This window comes from Aplosporella prunicola (genome assembly GCF_010093885.1).
Source record: "Aplosporella prunicola CBS 121167 unplaced genomic scaffold K452scaffold_9, whole genome shotgun sequence".
Taxonomy (NCBI): Eukaryota; Fungi; Ascomycota; class Dothideomycetes; order Botryosphaeriales; family Aplosporellaceae; genus Aplosporella; species Aplosporella prunicola.
Genome location: NW_022983537.1, coordinates 609,695 through 629,626, shown reverse-complemented (window position 1 = coordinate 629,626; position 19,932 = coordinate 609,695). Strand labels below are relative to the sequence as shown.

The 19,932-nt window shown below is 50.6% G+C and overlaps 5 protein-coding genes across 5 annotated transcripts; 3 read left to right on the top strand and 2 right to left on the bottom strand.

The window, feature by feature from the left end:
- Window positions 1–957: 957 nt before the first annotated feature.
- K452DRAFT_357690 (uncharacterized protein) lies at window positions 958–4,531 on the top strand (the record flags this gene model as incomplete). The annotated part of the gene is made up of 2 exons (XM_033546138.1): window positions 958–1,808; window positions 1,874–4,531. 2 exons carry the CDS (start codon window positions 958–960, stop codon window positions 4,182–4,184), a joined length of 3,162 nt encoding a protein of 1,053 aa, XP_033399072.1. The 3' UTR covers window positions 4,185–4,531.
- Window positions 4,532–5,274: 743 nt separating this feature from the next.
- K452DRAFT_268825 (uncharacterized protein) lies at window positions 5,275–7,250 on the bottom strand. Its single transcript, XM_033538911.1, has 2 exons — window positions 6,385–7,250; window positions 5,275–6,327 (listed from the first exon to the last, which is right to left on the bottom strand). The coding sequence occupies exons 1-2, from the start codon at window positions 7,064–7,066 to the stop codon at window positions 5,705–5,707; spliced, it is 1,305 nt and encodes a 434-aa protein (XP_033399071.1). The 5' UTR covers window positions 7,067–7,250; the 3' UTR covers window positions 5,275–5,704.
- A 178-nt stretch (window positions 7,251–7,428) lies between these two features.
- Window positions 7,429–8,464, top strand: K452DRAFT_286185 (uncharacterized protein). Its single transcript, XM_033540247.1, has 4 exons — window positions 7,429–7,516; window positions 7,680–7,791; window positions 7,887–8,187; window positions 8,242–8,464. Exons 1-4 carry the CDS (start codon window positions 7,502–7,504, stop codon window positions 8,324–8,326), a joined length of 513 nt encoding a protein of 170 aa, XP_033399070.1. The 5' UTR covers window positions 7,429–7,501; the 3' UTR covers window positions 8,327–8,464.
- A 412-nt stretch (window positions 8,465–8,876) lies between these two features.
- Window positions 8,877–13,658, top strand: K452DRAFT_357687 (uncharacterized protein). The gene is made up of 3 exons (XM_033546137.1): window positions 8,877–9,524; window positions 9,713–11,593; window positions 11,657–13,658. Exons 1-3 carry the CDS (start codon window positions 8,990–8,992, stop codon window positions 13,585–13,587), a joined length of 4,347 nt encoding a protein of 1,448 aa, XP_033399069.1. The 5' UTR covers window positions 8,877–8,989; the 3' UTR covers window positions 13,588–13,658.
- A 1,457-nt stretch (window positions 13,659–15,115) lies between these two features.
- Window positions 15,116–18,034, bottom strand: K452DRAFT_317515 (uncharacterized protein). Its single transcript, XM_033544072.1, has 2 exons — window positions 17,500–18,034; window positions 15,116–17,451 (listed from the first exon to the last, which is right to left on the bottom strand). Exons 1-2 carry the CDS (start codon window positions 17,879–17,881, stop codon window positions 15,533–15,535), a joined length of 2,301 nt encoding a protein of 766 aa, XP_033399068.1. The 5' UTR covers window positions 17,882–18,034; the 3' UTR covers window positions 15,116–15,532.
- Window positions 18,035–19,932: the final 1,898 nt, after the last annotated feature.

Sequence of the window (19,932 nt, the reverse complement as noted above, 5' to 3'; positions counted from 1 at the left end):
CCAATACTTTGCAAGGTGAGGCCAAAAGAGGGCGTGTGATCAGTCTCAAGCGTTTTGATCGCAAGGCTGAACTCGTAACTGCGCCACTGGGGTAATCAGCCGGAGCGCCCGCCTTACAGAGGCGTATCTACGGGCGAACCAAGGCTTGGAGAGACATACAATATGCGGCTTACATCGAGGTGTATGTCCTATTGCAGAATGCTTTGCGTTCAGCTGATGCATGGCGCGTCTGGCGTCTGGATGTTCTTACAGCTTTAATTCCGCAGTAAGCCTTGCTCACCCGACTGTATTCTTATATGACAGGATGGCCCTCTTTGCTTCAATTTCGTACCGTCAGACCAGTTACTCCACTTCTATCTGCGCCATTTTTCCAGTTCTCAACGCTTCAATCTGAAGTTCCGCTTGTTGCCTAATTTCTTCTTGATCTTAGGCAAATATCTTCAGTTTTTTGGTTTCATTGCACGATGACCGACCCCCTTTCGATTGCAGGTAGCATCGCTGGCCTCGTTTCGATTGCCGATGTCGTCTTTATTCGAACCCTTCGCTATGTTCAAGCCGTCAAGGGTGCCAAAGAAGAGGCCCAGGCTCTAGCCGGTGAACTTCAATCTCTGTCAGAAGTACTACACAGCCTATATCTTCGGACATCTAGACTCAGTGCGGAAGAACGCCAGCAAGATGCACCATCATCAATTCGCCCTCACATGATTGAATCTTGTCTCCAGATGTTACTGAAAATCAAAAACAAGCTTTAGGAACACGGGCCCGAGAAAAATCATCTCAGAAAGGCAGAGGCATCCCTGCGACATTTAAAATGGCCATTTTCGTCGTCTGACACGAAGCAATTGATGGAGGACATCGAGCGCCATAAATCAACGATCACAATGGCCCTTTCAGCGAATACCATGTCAACTGTTGAGGAGGTATTGTCGACCCAAGACAAAATCCAGAACGAGATCCATGGCATCAAGAAAACACTGGAACGAAGACGGACTTTCGAGGCTAAATTCACATCTTTTGTGGATGATAAAGAAGAGCAAGACATTTGTCGGTTTTTTTGGAAGCATTGAACCGACACAAAGACACAATACAAGTATGTCTTTACGTCATCCATCTACGGGTTTGTGGTTGCTGCAAGCCGATGAATTCCAAGCATGGCTCCGGAAAGACACTAAGAGGCTCTGGTTATCCGGAATACCTGGAGCCGGCAAAACGGTCTTGGCCAGTGCCATAATCGAAGAGGCAGAAAAGTATGTCAACGATTCGTCCAAGGCAGTTTCTTACTACTACTGTGACTACAAGGACGAGAAAAGCCAAGACCCTGTCAATATACTTGGCTCTCTTGTAACTCAATTGGCCCAGCAAAACCCTGACAGCTTTGATCTCCTTCGACAATACTACCGACACTGTAATCCAAAATCTAAGGCTCCAGTCTCGCCTGATGTTCCTGGGCTCATCGATGTTATAAGAAAAATGGGTACTGTCTTCGAGGATGTTTCTGTCATCGTGGATGCCTTGGATGAATGTGGAAAGAAGACTGCATATCTCACAAAAACACTTGCAGGAATGTGTTCTACCATTGGAGCTGAAAACAACCTCAAGATCGTACTCCTCAGCAGAGATGAGGAAGAAATCAGACAATGTCTTGCTCCTAATTTTACCCATTTACGGATAGCAGCCCAGAGCGGAGACCTTGAGCTGTATGTTGCTGCCGAAATTGACAAACGTATGAAGGACGGAAGGTTGGGGATCAGGAACTTAAAACTCAAAGAAGAGGTTATGGAGCGTTTGGTTAAAGATGCTGATGGAATGTAAGACTTGATCTATATCTGACCCTTTCAGGTTTGAGTCGGTATAGCTGATGTCTACCTTGCAGGTTTCGCTGGGTGACCTGCCAGTTAGATTATCTTTGCGAGCTCCCACACGATAGAGCACGGCGTAAGGCTCTCAAATGTCTTCCCCCGGATCTCAATTCCACCTATGAACGGATAATCCACCGAGTTAACAACCAAAACCAACAAGTAAGGTCACTTGTCCGAAGTACTTTACGTTGGATTATCCACGCCAAAGAAAGACTTTCCGTCGACGCTCTCTGTGAAGCTTTATCAATCGAAGACGACCTCAACTTCCTAGATCCTGACGGCAGACCTACCGCACAAGACTTGCTCATGTATTGCAGCAGCCTTTTACGTGTATCTGTTGATGGAGAGTATCTTGAGCTTGCTCATTTCACAGTTGAAGAATACCTTACCAAAGGAATACTTGAGTCGGCAGCCGATGATCCTGATATAATGTCCTACATCGTAAGGCCCGCAGAAAGCACCATGGAACTGGCAAGGACATGCTTGCTGTATTTAAATCTCCAAGATTTCAAGCAGGACGTGGCGAAGGACATTGAGGAATGGTTCCAGATCAAGGAAGACTTTCCGTTCCGGATGCATGCCGCATTATACTGGCCTGAGTACGCTGACTCGCACTGGAAAGATGCCGATATCTTTGGCCTTGCCAAACAACTTTTCCATCCATCAAAAAGCAAAAACTTCCTCACGTGGGCACAGGACTATTGTGTGAATTACGCATTTTCATGGATTAGAAAATTTGAGGAGACCTTCCAGAACTTTACTGGATTCGAAGAGACATTTCAAGAAGTAACCGCATTCTCCACATCGTACGGTATTTCGACGTTGCATTACTCCGTTTTTACCAAGATATTACGACTATTACTTGAGAAGGAATCTCCGGTTGACTATCGTCTCGGTTGCGCCATCCACCCAGTTCATATTGCTGTTGCTCAGAGGAACAACGATGGCCTTCAATGCCTCCTCGAGCATTATTGTCGCAGTATAAGGAACACTTCGGTCACCAGTAATACTAGTTCCGTTGCAGCATCCAGCCGCTTCACTGAAGATAAGAAAGCCGGATACAGAGGAGAACATAGCCAAGCGCCAAATGGTGATACTTCACCTGACAAGGAACAAAACTCTTTCATAGTCAATATCCCCATACAGTATGCCACAAGTCAGGGGCCATGGGGTTTATCAGACGAAATTATCACCGAATACAAGGACCAGGCAACTCCCTTGCATATAGCAGCTTGGATTGACAACTACGAAGCTGCGCTGATTCTTCTGCAATATGGCGCGGAGATCGATCCCCAGGACAAACACTTACAGACTCCTCTCCATTATGCTGCTTGGAGAGGATCGACATTAGTCGCGGGATTACTCTTAAAGAATGAAGCAAATGCCAATGCTCGCACTGATTTCAACCAAACACCAAGCATGCTGGCTGTGGAAAATGGTCACTTAGAGATACTACAAGAGCTGCAGATATATGCACCGCAACTGAATTGTGTTGATCAACTCGGAAGAAATCTTGTCCACTACGCTTGCAAGGCTGAGGATGCGGAAATTTTAGCGTACATCCTGACGATGGGTATCCAACACACCAAGAATGTCTTTGGTGTCTTCCCTCTCTGTTATGTCTTTAACGATATCGATGTGACAGCCAAACTCTGTTTATTGCTCAACAATTCGGAAACAATGGCAGATGCGAATCACGTGGATAGCATTGGAGTTCAACTTCTCATAAAAAACCACAGAAATTCCGTACTCAAGAAGGTTTTGAAAAAATTACCCGAGTACTGCGGAGCCAGGAAGACCATCAACACTCAAATCGGCAATGCTGTAGCGAACCCTTTGTGCCAAGCTGCTAGTGTCGGAGACGTAAAGGTTATGGAACTCCTAATCGATGCTGGCGCGGACATTGAAGCCGAAGGCTGTGACGAAGGGACTCCACTCATGGCAGCATGCAACTCGGGGCGACTTTCAGTTGTCGAGTTTCTCATCCGCAGAGGGGCCAAGGAGGCATATTGCAAAGACGGTGTCGTCTATGACTGCATCGGCACTGCTAAGCACTTCCCCGAAATTCGTCAATGGATACTCGTTGGACGATACACTCAACAACGCAAGATCGCAGATGATTCTGGTGGCAATCGGGAACAGAGAGAATTCAAACCATGGTCAGGGTTAGAGCAGATGGAGATACCGTTGACTGGAAATTATGGACGACATGCCGAAGAAACCACACTGGATCATGTCTGTCGTCTCCAACGGATGCGGGAAGACTTGGCGGGTGAGGTTTTGCTATGGCCCGAGGGGTGTGAGTATCCATTTGTCGGGGTTTGATTTCTAGCATTGCTGTGGCGTCTGGATCTCATGGAGTTCTCTTAAAATTTCTCCTGCATATAGTTTTCGAACTTTGGAGCCAGGCGGTTTGAATGACGGAGTTTCATTTATTTTATCATCGAGCATCGGGAAGGTGGGAGGAGTTTGGCGTCTACCTGGCTATAGATTGCATGATTAAATTATCATAGGGATGTCACTTGAAGTACAGGAACATGCCTACTAAATATGCTCTTTCGACAACCATGAACTCACTCATGGAAAGTGTTGAAAACAGACCAGCAGTGTATAGTGAAGTGAGATACACGTTGCTGGCAAGACTTCATGTCAGCTCAGACTATTGCTCAAACATTTGAGACACGAGGAGATGTTTCCAGGCTATTAAGAGTGACTGTATATTCGATATCGCAAATGGATCTTTTACGCACCATGTCCGAGTACAGTTCGCGCTTGTATCGAACCTCTTTCATAATTCAAAGGAAACCCTTACTCAAACATTCTCCAATGTCAAGAGAATCTTTAAGTTTCTCTGGCTAAATGTTTGGTGTTGCCACATTAGCCATCCGGGGTAATAGGATTTTGGTCTGGGGGCTATCCTCATTCAGAATTTCCCTTACAGAACCTCACCTTACTCCAAAGCAACACGCACACTCCCAGCCCACCACCAGCACACCTACCTAGGCTCCGAACACGAGCACCAACCCACCAAGCGCACCCGAATTCCGGTGAAGTCTTCACGCGAGCACACCACCAACCTCGCCAAACTTCATTTCCCGGACCAAGGCAACCCAGTCGTCCGACGGACGACGACGCGCGATCATCAGCTGCGGCTGCTACTATATCGCGGCTCTGGGCCCAGGTCGTGCTGTGGTGGTACAAGGCGCATCCTTCGCGCGAATGGTGTGAGGGAGGTGGTGAGGCGTAGGATGATCGCGAGACGGTGGTCGCGCGTGGCCCGAAGAGTGGTGTGAGGCTGCGGAAAAGGAGTGAGAGCAATTCGCGAGTCTCACAGAGACGAAGACGAAAACGAAGACGAGAACAAAGGGCGAGGAGGACGAGGTATTATGCATAAGGTCAAGAGAGTGCGACGTTTGACGTTGGTCTGGATCCGGCACAGGTGGAAGAAAAGAATTAATGGATTTTGGGAAAACACTCGAGTCTCCCTAGGAATTATCACTTCGGACTGAACCAATTCCCCAATCGCTCCGCGCTGCAGAATTACGAATACCCATCCGATCGAAAAGCGAGTGATCTGTACTGTGTTCTTAACGGAAGGCGAAGAAATTTTAGCCTAGCCTTCATAAATCATTAAAAAAAAAAAACAATCGCCGATGCGCCTGCCCTTAAAGCCCTTTCCCTAAGAACAATAAGAATATACACTGAAGAGGGTCAAGACCACAGGTCCTGTAAATCCAGATTGCTAAAGTGCAAGTAAAAATAGACATTAGGACGCGAAACAAAAACATCCAACAGTTCATCGTACAGTTAGCCAGATGGACGAATTACGAAGTGTTCTCCGGGACTTAATGGCTGCTCTCTACACCAAGAACGTTAGGGCTCTTGCCCTGGAGGCTCCCATTGACGCGGTCTCGGAGCCCCTTCAGGTTTGCAGTTTGCTGCGACGTGCTGTGCGCCTTCTTCCTCGGGCTGCGCCTGAGAGGCTTTCCAGCCTCGTTCTCAGAAGTCTCGGTGTTGCTGCTCTCCTGGAGAATGGGGGGAAGGAACTGAGGTTTCAATACCTCAGTCTCAGCCTTGCGCTCGGCAGCCTTGCGGGCGCGGCCGTACTTGGCCGTGGTGTCGCCACCGGTCCACATGGTGCCCAGATAGCGGTCCCAGAAAGTAAAGAAGGGTTGCGAGAAGTTGGACTTGATGCCCCAGCTCTGGTGGTGGATGTCGTGGTAGCTAGCATTGTTCGACGTGATGATCTGAAGTGGGTCCCAGGGGAAAGAATAGCCACAGTGGTCATCGACGGTCTTAATGGTGGAGCCAGTGAAGAACCACATCGATTGGCGGATTGTCATGCCCGAAAGCAGGTATGCGATTCCGGTGCCCAGAGTGTCAAGGAGGAAGCCCTCAAAGGGGTGGTTGTAGAGAGCGCCGTAAGCATAGGGGACGTAAAGGCGGTGGTGACGGGAGTGGAAGGTTGCTGCAATGAGTGTTAGCATCAATCGCAATAGACTGATATTCTATCGGTTCAACTCACTGTACAGCCACTTGTTCAGGTGCATGGCGCGGTGCCAGAAGTACTGCCAGGTATCCACGACCAGTACTCCAAAGAGGAACTGGAGAGCCGGAATCCCGACCCAGTAAATGAGCTTGGCAAGAGAGATCTCCCACGAGGCAAAAGCAGGCGCAATCAGTGTCTCGCCGTTGGAGACAATAGTCTGCGTCAATTCTGAGTATCTTCCTCCCGCCAGGACACCGGAAAGCATGGGGTAAGAATCGGCCATGTTCTTCGCCAATGCAACTGCGTTCAGGCCAAAAGCAGAAAGAATAGTTGGAATTGCTCTCTCGGCAAGTCTGATACGCTGGCCCCAAACGGCAACGTCATGGTCCTCCTGGCCATAGGTGGGATCCGGGTCGAACCAGGCCAAGCCAACACCGAAAACGGTCTGGATTATGTGCTGAAGAATGACATCCCGGAAGACGTCCCACCTGGAAACGTGGTTCCGCTGGGTGAGCTCGACGGGCGTGTGCAGGCGGTACTGAGGGAAGAAGTCGTAGGTGTCGATAACATGGAAGAACATGGAGACGGCCCAGTAGGCAATGACGGGAAGGGCCAGTGTCAGGTACTTGTCGGGAATGCCGGACACGAGCGGAGGGAGAGGGTGAAGCGTGTAGTCCGGGAGCGGGGGGATCCCGCTGGCAACCGTCGCATTCTCCATGGCGGCGAAGGCGAGGAGAGGGCAGGCGATCGGATGCTCGGCTCGGCTCTGGGGAGAGCTGAGGGAGAGAGAGAGTGTGTGTGTTAACAAAGGCGACGCGCAGCAACAATGACGCGTCTGTAGAGCAGGCTCGGAAGGAGAGCAATGACAGGTGAAAGAGCGACGGGGCCTGGGGGTGGGCAGTTGTAGGATGTTTATATCAGATCTCTAGCTGGGCTGTCGCTCCCAGTCAGACCACGACCCTCGTCGCCACCGCCGGGCGCCGAGATTGCGGTGCCGGGCCTCCTTGTCCGCATGTGGTTAGCGGGCAAAACCCCACTACCAAAATCTCTCCGCCTTCTCGATCACCGTGAATTCGCCCGCTTGATTTTACCTCTTCCCTCACTGCTCTCCTCTCCCTTCGCCTTCTTCACCCTCCCCAGACACGCCGCCACAATGATTATCTACAAGGTGTGTTTTCTTTTTTCCTCTCGCCCTCACTGCACAGCTGCCTTTGCCGGCCCTTGCGAGCCTCTGCGCCGCGAGCGGGGCAGGCTCGAATGTCGTGGTCTCATCCAACCACACTGCGCTTCCCGACGGATCAGCGGTGAACAACGGCTAAATCAATCTACAGGACCTCATCACCGGTGACGAGATCATCTCCGACTCGTACAACCTCAAGGAGATCGACGGTGCCGTCTACGAGGCCGACTGCCAGAAGATCACCCTCGGTGCTGAGAACATCGGTTAGTGCACTTCCTCGACCGCTATTTTGAGAATATGCTGCGATCAGCACACCTTCTCACCGGTCGGCGAACACTCGCTGATGCAGGATAAACAGATATCGGTGCCAACCCTTCTGCCGAGGAGGGCGGCGATGAGGGCGCTGAGGACACTGCCCAGACCGTCATCGATGTCGTCCACTCTTTCCGTCTCAACGAGACTTCCTTCGACAAGAAGTCCTACCTTGGCCACCTCAAGACCTACATGAAGAAGGTCAAGGAGTCGATGAAGGCGAAGGGTGCTAGCGACGAGAAGGTCAAGGAGTTCGAGACCGCTGCCTCTGGCTACGCCAAGAAGATCATCGCCAACTTCAAGGACTACGAATTCCTGATCGGCGAGTCCATGGACCCCGACGGAATGTAAGTGATGCCGTTCCTGTTTTCACTCGTAGCGAGTCTGACATACAAATCAAGGGTCGTCCTCCTCAACTACCGTGAGGACGGTATCACTCCTTTCGTCACTGTGTGGAAGCACGGTCTCGAGGAGATGAAGGTCTAAAATCAGCCCAGAGGTGAAATCCAGGGCATGTAAAGGGGCAGTTGGGTTTTCTGGTTTTTTGACGAGTCTAAATGCATTGACGAATATCCCTCGAGGCATTACCCTCCAAAACAAATGCATGACAATCTTCGTTTCTGGCCAATCCCGCCGACGTGATAGCGTGTCACCTAGGCAACGTGCTAAGCGCGCGCACCTGCATGTTGTGAAGAAATGAAACGAGCATCCTTGAAACTGGCAAATCCAGCCGTCGACGTCTATCGTGACCTGCGATAGAACGAAGGAATTCTCAAGGGACTTGGGGAACTGAGCGCGGGAGCAAGCGCTTCGCGGATCGTCGCGTCCTAGGCTAATGCGGAGCTACACATCTATCTCTAGGTGCCGCCAACTCAACCGAATGCCACACAGGTCACGTGAACACGCCATAGCGTTTGCGCACCACCGCGTCGAGCCGAGCCGCCCGCCGCCTGAATCCCAATTTCCCCCGCAACAGTCTTGACGGCCTTGCAGCCTTATCATCACACCCAGTTGCGCCTCGTTTCCTCCGCGCGGAATTGGTCCCTTCCTCTATCGTCCTTTCCTTTTTTTTTCTTGTTCATCCTTCAGTTCAGTTTATTTTGACGACCTCCACGACTTACGACCTTTGTTTACGCGCCCATTGTTCAGATGCTCACGCTTGAGCCTCAGGCATTAATTACATGGAGCATGCGTTACAACCAAACTTCGAATGATATCGCCGCTCCGACAACGCCGGGACGGGCTCATGATAAGATTAACGATATCGTCACATCGCTCGAGACTGATTGGCAGTTGGGATTGACTACTCGCGCGAGGACGTGGTCACCAAGCCTTTCAGGCAAGAAGTCTGATGTAGACAAAGCTCTGGATCGCATTAAGTTTTTGTTTTATCAAGGGCCACAGGTGCTGAAGGAGCTTCTGGACAAATTCGAGGCTAATGCTGGATCTAAGCCAAACGCAGAGCGTTTGCGCTATCTCAACCAACTGTTGGAATGCGCTACTCCAAAAGGAGTCCGTGGCAAGTCCATTCAGGAAGCCACGTCGCTCCCGGAACCTCAAGGTCCTGAGTCTGGTCGAGTTCATGGCTCTAAAGATGTACAGCAGCTCTTACGGCAAGCTTCAACGCCGATAACTAGAAAGTCCAAACCCCCAGCGGCGCCAGCATCAATCTTCAACCGTCCTTGTAGGTCATGATCCTGTTTGCTCCCCAATTTGACCCGAATCTCTATCACCAATCAATTGACATTGTTACCAACCTCACTTCATCTTTACTGGAAATGTCGATTTCAGTTGCTCTGTAGGTTGGCAGAGCAGTGATACCAAACAGGGGAAAGTGAGAGGCAACCGCAACTACAAGCTAACACGTAGCAGCAACGACAGAACCTGACAGTAGCACTTCCGGTACAGAGAGAGCGTCCCGCGGCCAGACGAGAGGCGAACCCCCGTCACCTTTGATTTTCACGCCAAAAGCGGCAGACGAAGATGGCCACTTTACGACCCCACCTCAGTCACCGAGCTTGGCGGCCAGTATGCGGAAACAATCCCAGCTATCAAGTCCTGAACAATCGTGCAACCAATCACAGCAGCGAAGGCGAGGAAAGCGGTCGCCGGAAGAGTCCGGTGATGAACCATCACCAAAACATTGCAGGACATCTGAGGAAGACACATCAGACCCTGAGGAATTCCCTTTCGCTGTGCCAAAACCACTGATGGCGAAAGGAAGAGCGCATCAGGATTCTTCAGCGTCTGCTCAAGACGGGCGTTCAGCGGCCACGTCCTTCACGTCCACGACTGGTCTTTCGCGTTCAGACTCTGTTTTCTCTCAATACCGCGATAATACAACCACTGCAAATACTTCATTTACGACAAATGCCGCAAACTCGCAAGAAGGAGCAGTAATCGAAGGCGAGATGTTCCACAGCTCTGGAACAGTTTCGCTCGACACCAATGAAGCATTGCTGCAAGCTGTCAGCAAGTTTGATCCGCCATCGAACAACATTAGTCCTGGCAAGAAAATGGAGCATCATCAGATAAAGAACCTGACAGAGCAAGGTCTCTTTGTTCCCGATCTCACCAGAAAGCTTAAGAACAAGCCCTTCAAGCTACGTTGGGAGTTTGTACGCATTGCTTTAGCCAACGGCGTAGATCCAGAGGTCCTACTGCCGCACGACGAAACACATGAAGATTATGATACGTTGTGGGAGTATTTCTCCAGACACCCTGCCTGCCATATCCTGCCGCGCAAAGGCCAAATCGACGCTTGGAAGGCTACTGGAACTAGTGATATGAAGCTCAAAGCATCGCTCAGTGTCAACTCTAGCAACTCCGGTCTGTTGTTCGAGCTAAACCCAGAACCGCTTAGGGTGGAGGAATCTTGTCGTTTCCAACGAGCATTTGGAGGAGATCGATTTCTGTACTTGGAAATCCCCCCTTTGAATGAGAAGAGCATGCCAAATCACTTAAAGAAGCAAGATGGAAATTTGTCAGAGCGAATTCAAGAATGGCTACTCGAGCCAAAAGATTTTCTCGGGCGAACCTGGAAGGTGTTTCACTACGAAGACGTTAAAAAGAAGAAATCCCTTCGTCGGCCCACAGGCGAAATTGGAACAAGAAGAGTGGTACTCTTTGCGGAAAGTGGGATTGATATCCCGACTAAGAGTGTCGGAGAACTCATTCACTGGTTTATGCCGCTGCATCTCAATGCCCAACAGACATTTGCGAAAGCGTATGCCCGCCTCAGCCTTGGTCTCACGACCACAAAGCCTGGGCTTGTCTTCAAGCCGTCACAAGTTCGCTTCGTGCGAGATGCTGTGCCGGATGATACGCCCGAGTACGACCTATATCGAGATCCGGATATCGAGTGGCCTTTTGGTCCCATCAATCAACAAGTAATGAACGACGGTTGCGCCCGTATCTCGGTGGGAGCCGCTATGGCATTATGGCGGTCGCTCAGAATGAGTGGTCCTCTTCCTAGCGCATATCAAGGGAGAATTGGTGGCGCTAAAGGTGTCTGGATGTTAAGTGCGCCGACAGACACTCAAGACCCGGACCATCGTGGTATCTGGATAGAGGTTACGGACAGCCAGTTGAAGTTTGAAGCTCATAAAGAGGATCTCCATGATAGCTCTTTCGATCCCCATCGTCTTACCTTTGATTTACACTCCTGGACCGACGCTGTTTCTTCTTCAAGTTTGTATATCTCCTTCGTTCCTATTTTGGAGAATCGCGGCGTTCCTGCAGAAACGCTGCAAGGTATTTTTCGTGATTAACTCGACTGTGAAAGGGCTGGTCTTCTCGAGGCGATCCATGATCCAGTGCAGTTTAGGCGATGGATCAATGATCAGAACAAGAAGTCTGAGGAGAGGACCCGTGAGGTTGGCGACATAATGTGGCTGGCGAGCATGCCATGCTCACTGCATGAAAGGGTCGTCTATTTACTGGAAACTGGTTTCAGCCCTAACGCACCAGTTCTAGCAGCAAGCGTTGAGCGCTTGGTTGCCAAAAGCCTCAAATGGTTAAGACAGTCCGCACGGATTCCTCTCGCGCAGTGCGTTTATTTGAAAGGAGTCGCAGATCCCACAGGAACCCTTGAACCCGGAGAAATACACCTTTATTTCTCACAAAGCTTGTCGGACGACACTTCGGGGGAAGTCTTCACGTTTCTCGATAATCGGGCTGTTTTAGTGGCTCGAAATCCCGCTCTGAGGAGATCTGACATCCAAAAGGTCAGAGCATCTTTCAAAATAGGGCTCACGCACCTGCGAGATGTTGTTGTTTTCTCCTCGAAGGGTAGTTTCCCACTGGCTGGAAAACTCCAAGGAGGTGACTACGATGGTGATGATTTCTGGGTTTGCTGGGATCCTAGGTTGGTTCAACCTTTCCGGAACGCCCCGGCACCTATGGACCCCCCCAATCCAGAATCCTACAGGATAAAAGTCGATAAAAGGAAACTTCGTGATGTACTCCCGGATTCTTCGCCTTCATCGATCGACTCATTCCTAAAAGAAAGCTTTCAGTTTCGGGAGAGAAAAACTTTCCTCGGTGTTTCCACGAAGCTCCACGAGAAGGTTGCCTACTATGAGAACTCAATCGAGTCTGAGAATACCAATTCACTTGCAGATATTCATCATCTTCTTGTCGATGGACCGAAAGGTGGCCTTGTGTATGACGAAGAAGATTATGAACTATTTCAGAAGGGTCTCAAGCTTCCTAAGAAAGTCACCGGAGTCAACTATCAGCCAGCGTACAAAGTTGCACAAAAGGAAGATTCGGTGAGCAAATACAATACCAAGAAATCAGATGGGAAAATCAAGTACAACCCCGAGAACATTATGGACAAACTCTACTTCGAAACGATAAAGCCGCATACGGAAGAGACACTGGAACAACTCAGCGCTCAACTGTGCCAGGGTGCTCATTATGAGCGAGCCCTCCTTGAACCATACATACAGGTGCATTCAAGTTCCGATTCGGAAATCGAGCTAGAGCTCGAGAGGCTGACAAGGTGCCTCGTGAAGGTCTATGACCGGTGGATGCAGATGAGTCGAGTTAACAAAGAAGGGAACCATTGGGGTTTTGAGGTCGACGATGCCGATTCCTTTGATGCTGCCACCTTGGAGTGCCACAAGCTCTACAAAAGCATTATGCCATCCAATACACGAAATGCAACCATCAACGGCTGGACGATACAAACAAAAAACAACGTGGCAGCGGAGTGGGACTATATCAAGGCAAGCACCTTGTGGAAGCTATACAGCGAAAAGCACAGTTTCGTGTTCTACATGGCAGGTCGCGAGCTGTCATTCCTCAAGTGTGATAGCTTTGAGAACTCCCGCTTTGTTGTTCAAGACGTGTGGGCGAGCATGAAACCACGCAAGATCAGAAAACCGGTTACTAGGCAGCCCGTGGTGGAAGCGAGGCCCGAGGTCCTCAGTGCGTCTAGAGCCAATGAAGGATTGATCCTCAGCGAGACCGAAGCCGACGAGGAGGAAGGCTTCATGACAGCACCAGAGGAGGACGAGGAGAAAATTTCCGGTGACGCAGCACATGAGAGCGCTGAAGAAAATGAAGGCCCGGGGAGACAGCTCTACGAAGAGCTGAGCAAGATTACGACGCCGAAGGGGGAGCCGCGCCGGAGCAGGGCTTCGCTTGGATCTATTCCGAAGCTGACGCCTCGCAGACAGAGCAGCCGGATGCAGGGCCAAGGCAAAAGCGACAAGAAAAGGACGCCTACTTTGGCGATGTGAGGGGCTTTTGAACATGGATGGAATCTTGGATTAGGCTTCGATAAGCCTGATCTTGTTGATGGTTTGGATCATGGAGCATGTTGCTTCAATTTCGTATTGGCAACAGTGGTAAATACGCCCGTTTGATTGCGTATATTTCTGAATACCCGCTGGCGTTGACGCGGCGTTTCGAGTTTTGGAGCTTGGTGGGGGGATTTGGGGGTTCGGTTTCTTGTAGTATATACTTATTTGGTCCGCAAATAGGGAAGCTGGTCTTCTGGCATAACGAATCTCTTATGGATGTGTGGTTTCTGTCTGTCACTGTGGATGGTGTTGGTGATCATCAAGTGGTTAACCAGAGGAAATACGAAAAGAGTCGATCCTTACTACTAAAGAGGATGTCATTCAGGCCGCGTGAAAGAAATCTTGATATCTACTTCATACAAAACTATTTTCTCTATGTGCCATCACATTTCTTTTACGCGTTTTCACGGCTTGGTTTCTCCTCACTGCCGCCCTCGCGGTGGCCGCTCCCGCCTCCGCCCCCGACACCGACCCCGCCCCTGACGAGGCTACCGACGATTTCGAAGGGGGAAAGAATCAAGTCGGTGGCGACTGCTATATCGACATCTACCCTGGACACTGCATCGACGCCACCGTAGCCCAGTGCGTTGACCATGCAGCTAAATCCACCTGCTGGGGTCCCGCTCAAGTGGTGTGCTGCGTCTCGTAAAAAGCAACGTTGTGTGGAGTAAATAACAACATCTCAATAACTACGATCTCCTGATGTGTGTGCTAGACCGGTAACCGTGAACACTGGTAGGGCCTTGTATTGTAGAGCAGCAGTTTTTGCCAAAGCGTGATTGCGGCTTGAAGAAGCAGGCCTGCACTGTGCTTCATAGGACACCCTTGTCCCGAAAAATCCGCCGCATCTGAAGCATGGAGCTTGGTTGAGATGGCTTCATAAGTAAGCAGCCGCTCATGCCGCGCATTGACAAGAGAGTGGGAGACGATATTGCGCTGGATTGCGTCGCTTTGCCGAGTCCGCTCAAAGGAGGAAATGCATATTGAACAGGCCGGGCATATGTCATGTTTTCTCGGGCTACGCAGTATATTTCCCGCAGACAGTTCCTGATCCTGGAAGAGTGCGAAAGTGGGTTTGGATTTCGATGAACGCGTTATTGGCGGCTGGGTTGGTTGGCGCGCGTTCCGGAGGCGTGGTGCAGAAGGAGTAAGTGGACGTTTGGGCAATGGAGAAAGGTAGGACCAACTTCACACCTCTCTTCGAAACCCGGACAAAGTCAAAGAAGCCGTGCCTAGCATAGCTATCCCGCCCCACATGGCGCCAACGGCTTTGTTTTGGCTACGTGAAAGACACGAATTTTTGTCCGAAGTCCAGATGGTTACGCCACTCCATGGCACAGCCTCCACGGGTTCTTTGTCTTCGTCTGATGGAGTTAGGCTGCGCTGTCTTGACGTTTCGCACAAGCTTGTTATGAATAAAATGGTTGTGTATTAACGCAAGCTCTGGGTCTATAGGGAGTGATCTGTAGAGAGCGTTTTTATTTACTTACAGGAACATGTGGGCATGATTGTAGTATCTTCAATAACTATAGCAGAAGTTCGCGTCTACGGAGTGCCGCTTACTGTGGGGATATGAATAATAAAATCTCTAGTAGTAAAGTCTCACGCAAGCTTGTTAGGAGTGGAATGGAAGTGTGTGCAAAGGTAAATACATGTATGTATGAAAACTAAAAAGGCACCATCGCTATGCATCGCTATGCTGTTGAATACGTAACATAAGGAAAACAACTAGAAAACAACTAACAAAGATACATTCAAACAGGAAAGATGTGCAGATCAAAGAAATTTGTGACTTACATCGCAACGCTCATGTAAGCGCCTTAAACAACGGTCTAGAAATCAACAACGGTCTAGAAACCAACCCGGTCATTGCATCACTGCTTCAAGGCTCAAGCATTGAATCCCGGCTGTCCGTGTCGCTTCCAGAATCGAACAAGGAGTTATCAGAACCGGATGCCGATTCGTGCTTGATGTCATTCGGGCTCGCTTGCCTAGAGGCGGGATCGTGCTCGATGCTGGTCACGGTCGGACTCATATGACGGGGGCTGCGGCGCAACCTTTGGACAGAAGTATCCGAGGACAAAGAGGACACCGTGGACACGGGAGAGGACACGGGTGACGAAGACAAGGACCGGACGGAACGAGTGTTGACCTTACGCTTCTTGGGCGAGGGTGGCGTCGAGACAAAGGAAGACGAGTCGTCGTCGGTATCCGCCTCACGCGAGCGCTTCTTGCCTGCGGCCGAGCTCGGTGACAGGTCCCTCAGCTGCCTGGGCGGAGCTACTCTCGGGACAAACAGCGACGACTCATCATCCGAGCTCTGGTAAGGGGTGCTGTCGCCATCAAAGGGGGACTCCGAGTGAATGGGAGAGGCCCTGGCGGCGCGAGACTTGCGCTTGGGCTTGGGAGCCTTGCGCTTCTTGCTGCGAACCGGAGCAGGGATCTCGTCCTCAATCGCGGCCTCGGAAGCCTTGCGCTTCTTACCAACGGGCCCAGTCTCCTCGTCGTCATTGTCGACGGGGTACTTGTGCTTGCGCGACTTCAACCGGGCCTCGCAATAGCGCTCCAGGTCACCCATGTTAACGTTGATGTGGGTGTCCTTCAGTCCGCGGCTAGCGAGCGCACGCTTTTGAGCAGCGCTACGGTTCTCCTCCTTGACCTGGTTCATGCGGTAGTTCAGCATATCCTCATGCTTCTTATCGTTTGGTGCAACATTGGCAGCACGCGGGTATCTCTCGAAATTCCTGATCGGGATCTTCTTAGCGGCCGTCCTCAGGCATGCGTCAATGAAGCGCTTCGCAACGACGCCATCAGGTCCTCCAGTTAGCGAGGCAGCGTACTTCTGGTTCGGCTCGTTCTGCAGCTGGCGCAGGTCCGCAGCAACCTCGATGTGTGGCAGTGTGCAGATCTCTGGCAAATCCAAGAACTTCTCCAAGCAATACAGATGAACAAAGCCAGCCATGTAGAAAGGGTCAGCCTTGTCGCCGTGAGTGAATGACCTCTCATCAAAGGCGACGCGAACATGACCCGCGACCAGGGTTCCCGTACCAAGGTGTTGGTGGACAGGGCACTGATGGAAACGGCACTTGCTGCTAAGAAGAGTCGGGTAGCGGCGCGCCGAGTCGGCGGGAGTCTTCTGAATCCAAAGACGGAGCTTGGCGTCGTCCCTCACAGGGTGCTCGTAAATGAACTGCTTGATTGCTGCCGTGGCATAGACTGGGTCAGAGAGCTCACCGTGAACGTTGTAGCTGAATTCGTAGCCTGAGCTCTTCCAATTCTCAAAGGTGTTGGTGAGTTCCTTGTACAGCTTAGAGGCGTCGAACTTGTTGATCTTGCCACAGCGCTTGGTTGTGCCTTGGGTAGAACGGTTGATCCTGACCCAGGGATGCTTCGGGTCGAGCTTGGGCTTCTCGGCTTGGTATTCGCTCCTCTGAAGGACAGCCGAGAGCTCAATGCTCTTGCTTGAAGAAGACGAGGATGTCCTAGGGTTTGTCGGGTTAGCTGCGGATTCCACGACCTCAATTTGGTTCAGCTGCATGCCCTGTTCATTGCCGCCGTTGGTAGCCACAGGTGCATATTCGAGGCTCGCGAAAGGGTTGTACGAGCCATTGTTGTAGGACGGCAGCGCGGCGAGTCCGGATGGACCTGCTGAGGCCGGGCCGTATTGCCAACCATCAGAGAACTGGGTCGGCAGGTACATTTGCTGGGGTTGGACCGCCTGCATGCCCTGCATTAGCGGGTGCGGGAAGTAACCCTGGGGCAACATGTTACTCATGTACGTGGGTTGGTATGCTTGTCCGACTGGATGAATTAGCGCATACACGTTGCCGTTATGTTGAATGAACATACCTTGCTGCGAGCCACTAGCAGATGGCTGCATATCGAGCTGGGTATCAAAACGCTGAACGTCAGTAGCAGGTGACTCGGTACCGAAATCGACGGTATCGAAATCAGCGGAAGTGTTCAACGGGCCATTGTTGACATCAGACGGCAGAGCGTATAGAGTGTCGTTCGGGATCTCGTCGAACATGTCCCAAGGCGCGTCGTTGCCAATCGCCTCAGTCTGGAAATTGTTCACAATACTATCAAACTCGGCAAACCCCTGTTCAATCTCAGATTGCCTTAAAGGTGCATCTGCAGGTGCATCTGCAACGGGAGCGTCGAAGTCGAAGTTAGCGAAGGTGGGTGAACCAAAAGGTGGTGAATCAAAGGGTGTTGATGAGTCGCCCATCTTGTTTGCTGCTGGTATCTCCAGGATGACCAGATCGTTATCCAGAACGAGTTTGGCTAAAAGAGAGCGTAATCCTTGTTGATCAACAACAAGTTCAGAAACGACTAAGCAGAAACGAAGTGTTGGTGGGAGCCAGCCAGTGGTCGAGGTGTGATTCGAAAGCGGAATGATTCGAAACTGAGAGGGAAATCCTGCGTCTTTTTATGATTTGCAGGGCCCTTGTTCTCTTCTCCAACAATGCTATAGTCAAGTCCTTGTACAGTACTTTTACAATGTACAATGCTCACTAACAATGACATTAATAGTGCGGGACATGCCGAAAACAAAGGATGGAATACAATTTTTGGCTCTCATGTGCTGGATTTTTTGTTCAAAGACTCGGTATTTATTAAAGGCGCCTTTGACAAAGACGTTGCGCTATGTATAGATACGATGGCTGGAACGCGGCGTACCTACTGCTCAACGAACAGTAATCGATCAAGAAATAGTGATTTCTTGCTTCACAGTATGGCCGCGGTCATGGAAAGAAACAAAATATTGAGGTTAGATGGTCGGGTCCAGACATTTCAACTCTGAAGGTTAGCGTTTGACGAAAGTCCCGGAACAACATGCCAAATGACAAGCTTAGCATCCTTCGTCGGAATGTACTGCACTAAGCCACAATGTTAGCGACTGTAAATACTCTTATAAACGAGTAAGGCAAGATAGAAGAGAGGTAGATCAGAAGGTCTCCAAGCAAGTTATCAACACGATAGTTCAGAACAGGTCTGTGATAATAATGCAGTGTTCTCATCCTTTGAGAGGGAAATAGAAAGACAGGATGGGACTGACATACCTTGTATTTGCGTTGTATCGTGAATGAGTTGAAGCCATGGCGCCACTGCAGAAGCGGTTTGGCTGAGAGAAGCAGCATTCAGCGCCCAATACTACCACCAGTACTGGTAGCTATCCAGTCTCAACGTCACATTCGTGACCATTCATTTGCTCGGAAGCAGCATCGTTAGGAAGCGGGAGCCTCGCAACTCGCGTTGGTGCGACGGACGAAACGTCGTGGTGTTGTTGCTGAAAGAATGGAGATTTTCGCTTTTCATGTGAGGGCGGCGAAATGTTCATCCCCGGGCCGAGCCGTTTGAGCTAGACCTTCGGGGCGGACTTCGGCTTTGTGGTCGGCCGCCGCTCTCTCGCTCTCCGAATCCTCAACACCGAGCTCCGTCTTGCCTCCCATCCCCTGTCAGTTGTGTTGCGCAAGCAGATCCACCTCAGCTTCTACCCGGGGCAGCTTGGCGTGCTTGGAGTCATCTGCATCAGGCCTATCAGGATCCAGAGCGCGCACGTGGAGTCAAATTGACAGTTAGTGGCTTGTAGGTTGGCCTTGTGACGCGCATAACCCGCCACTGAGGGTGTTATGTTGCGCTTCACCGTCAAGAGAGATTCGCCATCTAGGCAGATAGGGAAGGATACAGGCAGCCCCTACGGAATACTCCTTGTCTAGCTGCAAGCGTAAGTTCTGTAACCAAAAGGGGGTTTAAAGCGCACGCACACTAAGTATATCTGAACAGGATTTTGATTTCACTCAGTATGAATATTATCGTTTCGTTTGGTGGTGAGTCTTGTTTGAGGGCGACGGAAGTTACCGTTACCAATAGTAGCAGCACTACTATAGCACCACCGCGGCAATACTTCTCAGTACCGGCGATATATTTCTATGCTATCGCAGAAAGCGTAGTACGTATGGGTATGGATGCCGTTCTGGGGTAACGAAGGCATGAAGGACCACGCCCTCGAGGTGGGTTTTCAGCCAGCCAGTGTGCTATCACCCAGATAGGGAAGCTCTAAGCCTCTTCCATGTAACCAAGTCCGCCACGCAACGCCCAAATCGCCACAGAGCGCCACAGAGCGCCACAAAGCGCCACTAACCGGCTCGACTAGTGAGCAAGGCGTTTGACTGCGCCACTAACTGCGTATCACAACTCGCCGCAGCCAACAGCATACGCGGCACATGGTAGCCTACGTCGGAGTTTAGCTTCCCGGATTCTGGCAGCTTCCCGCTG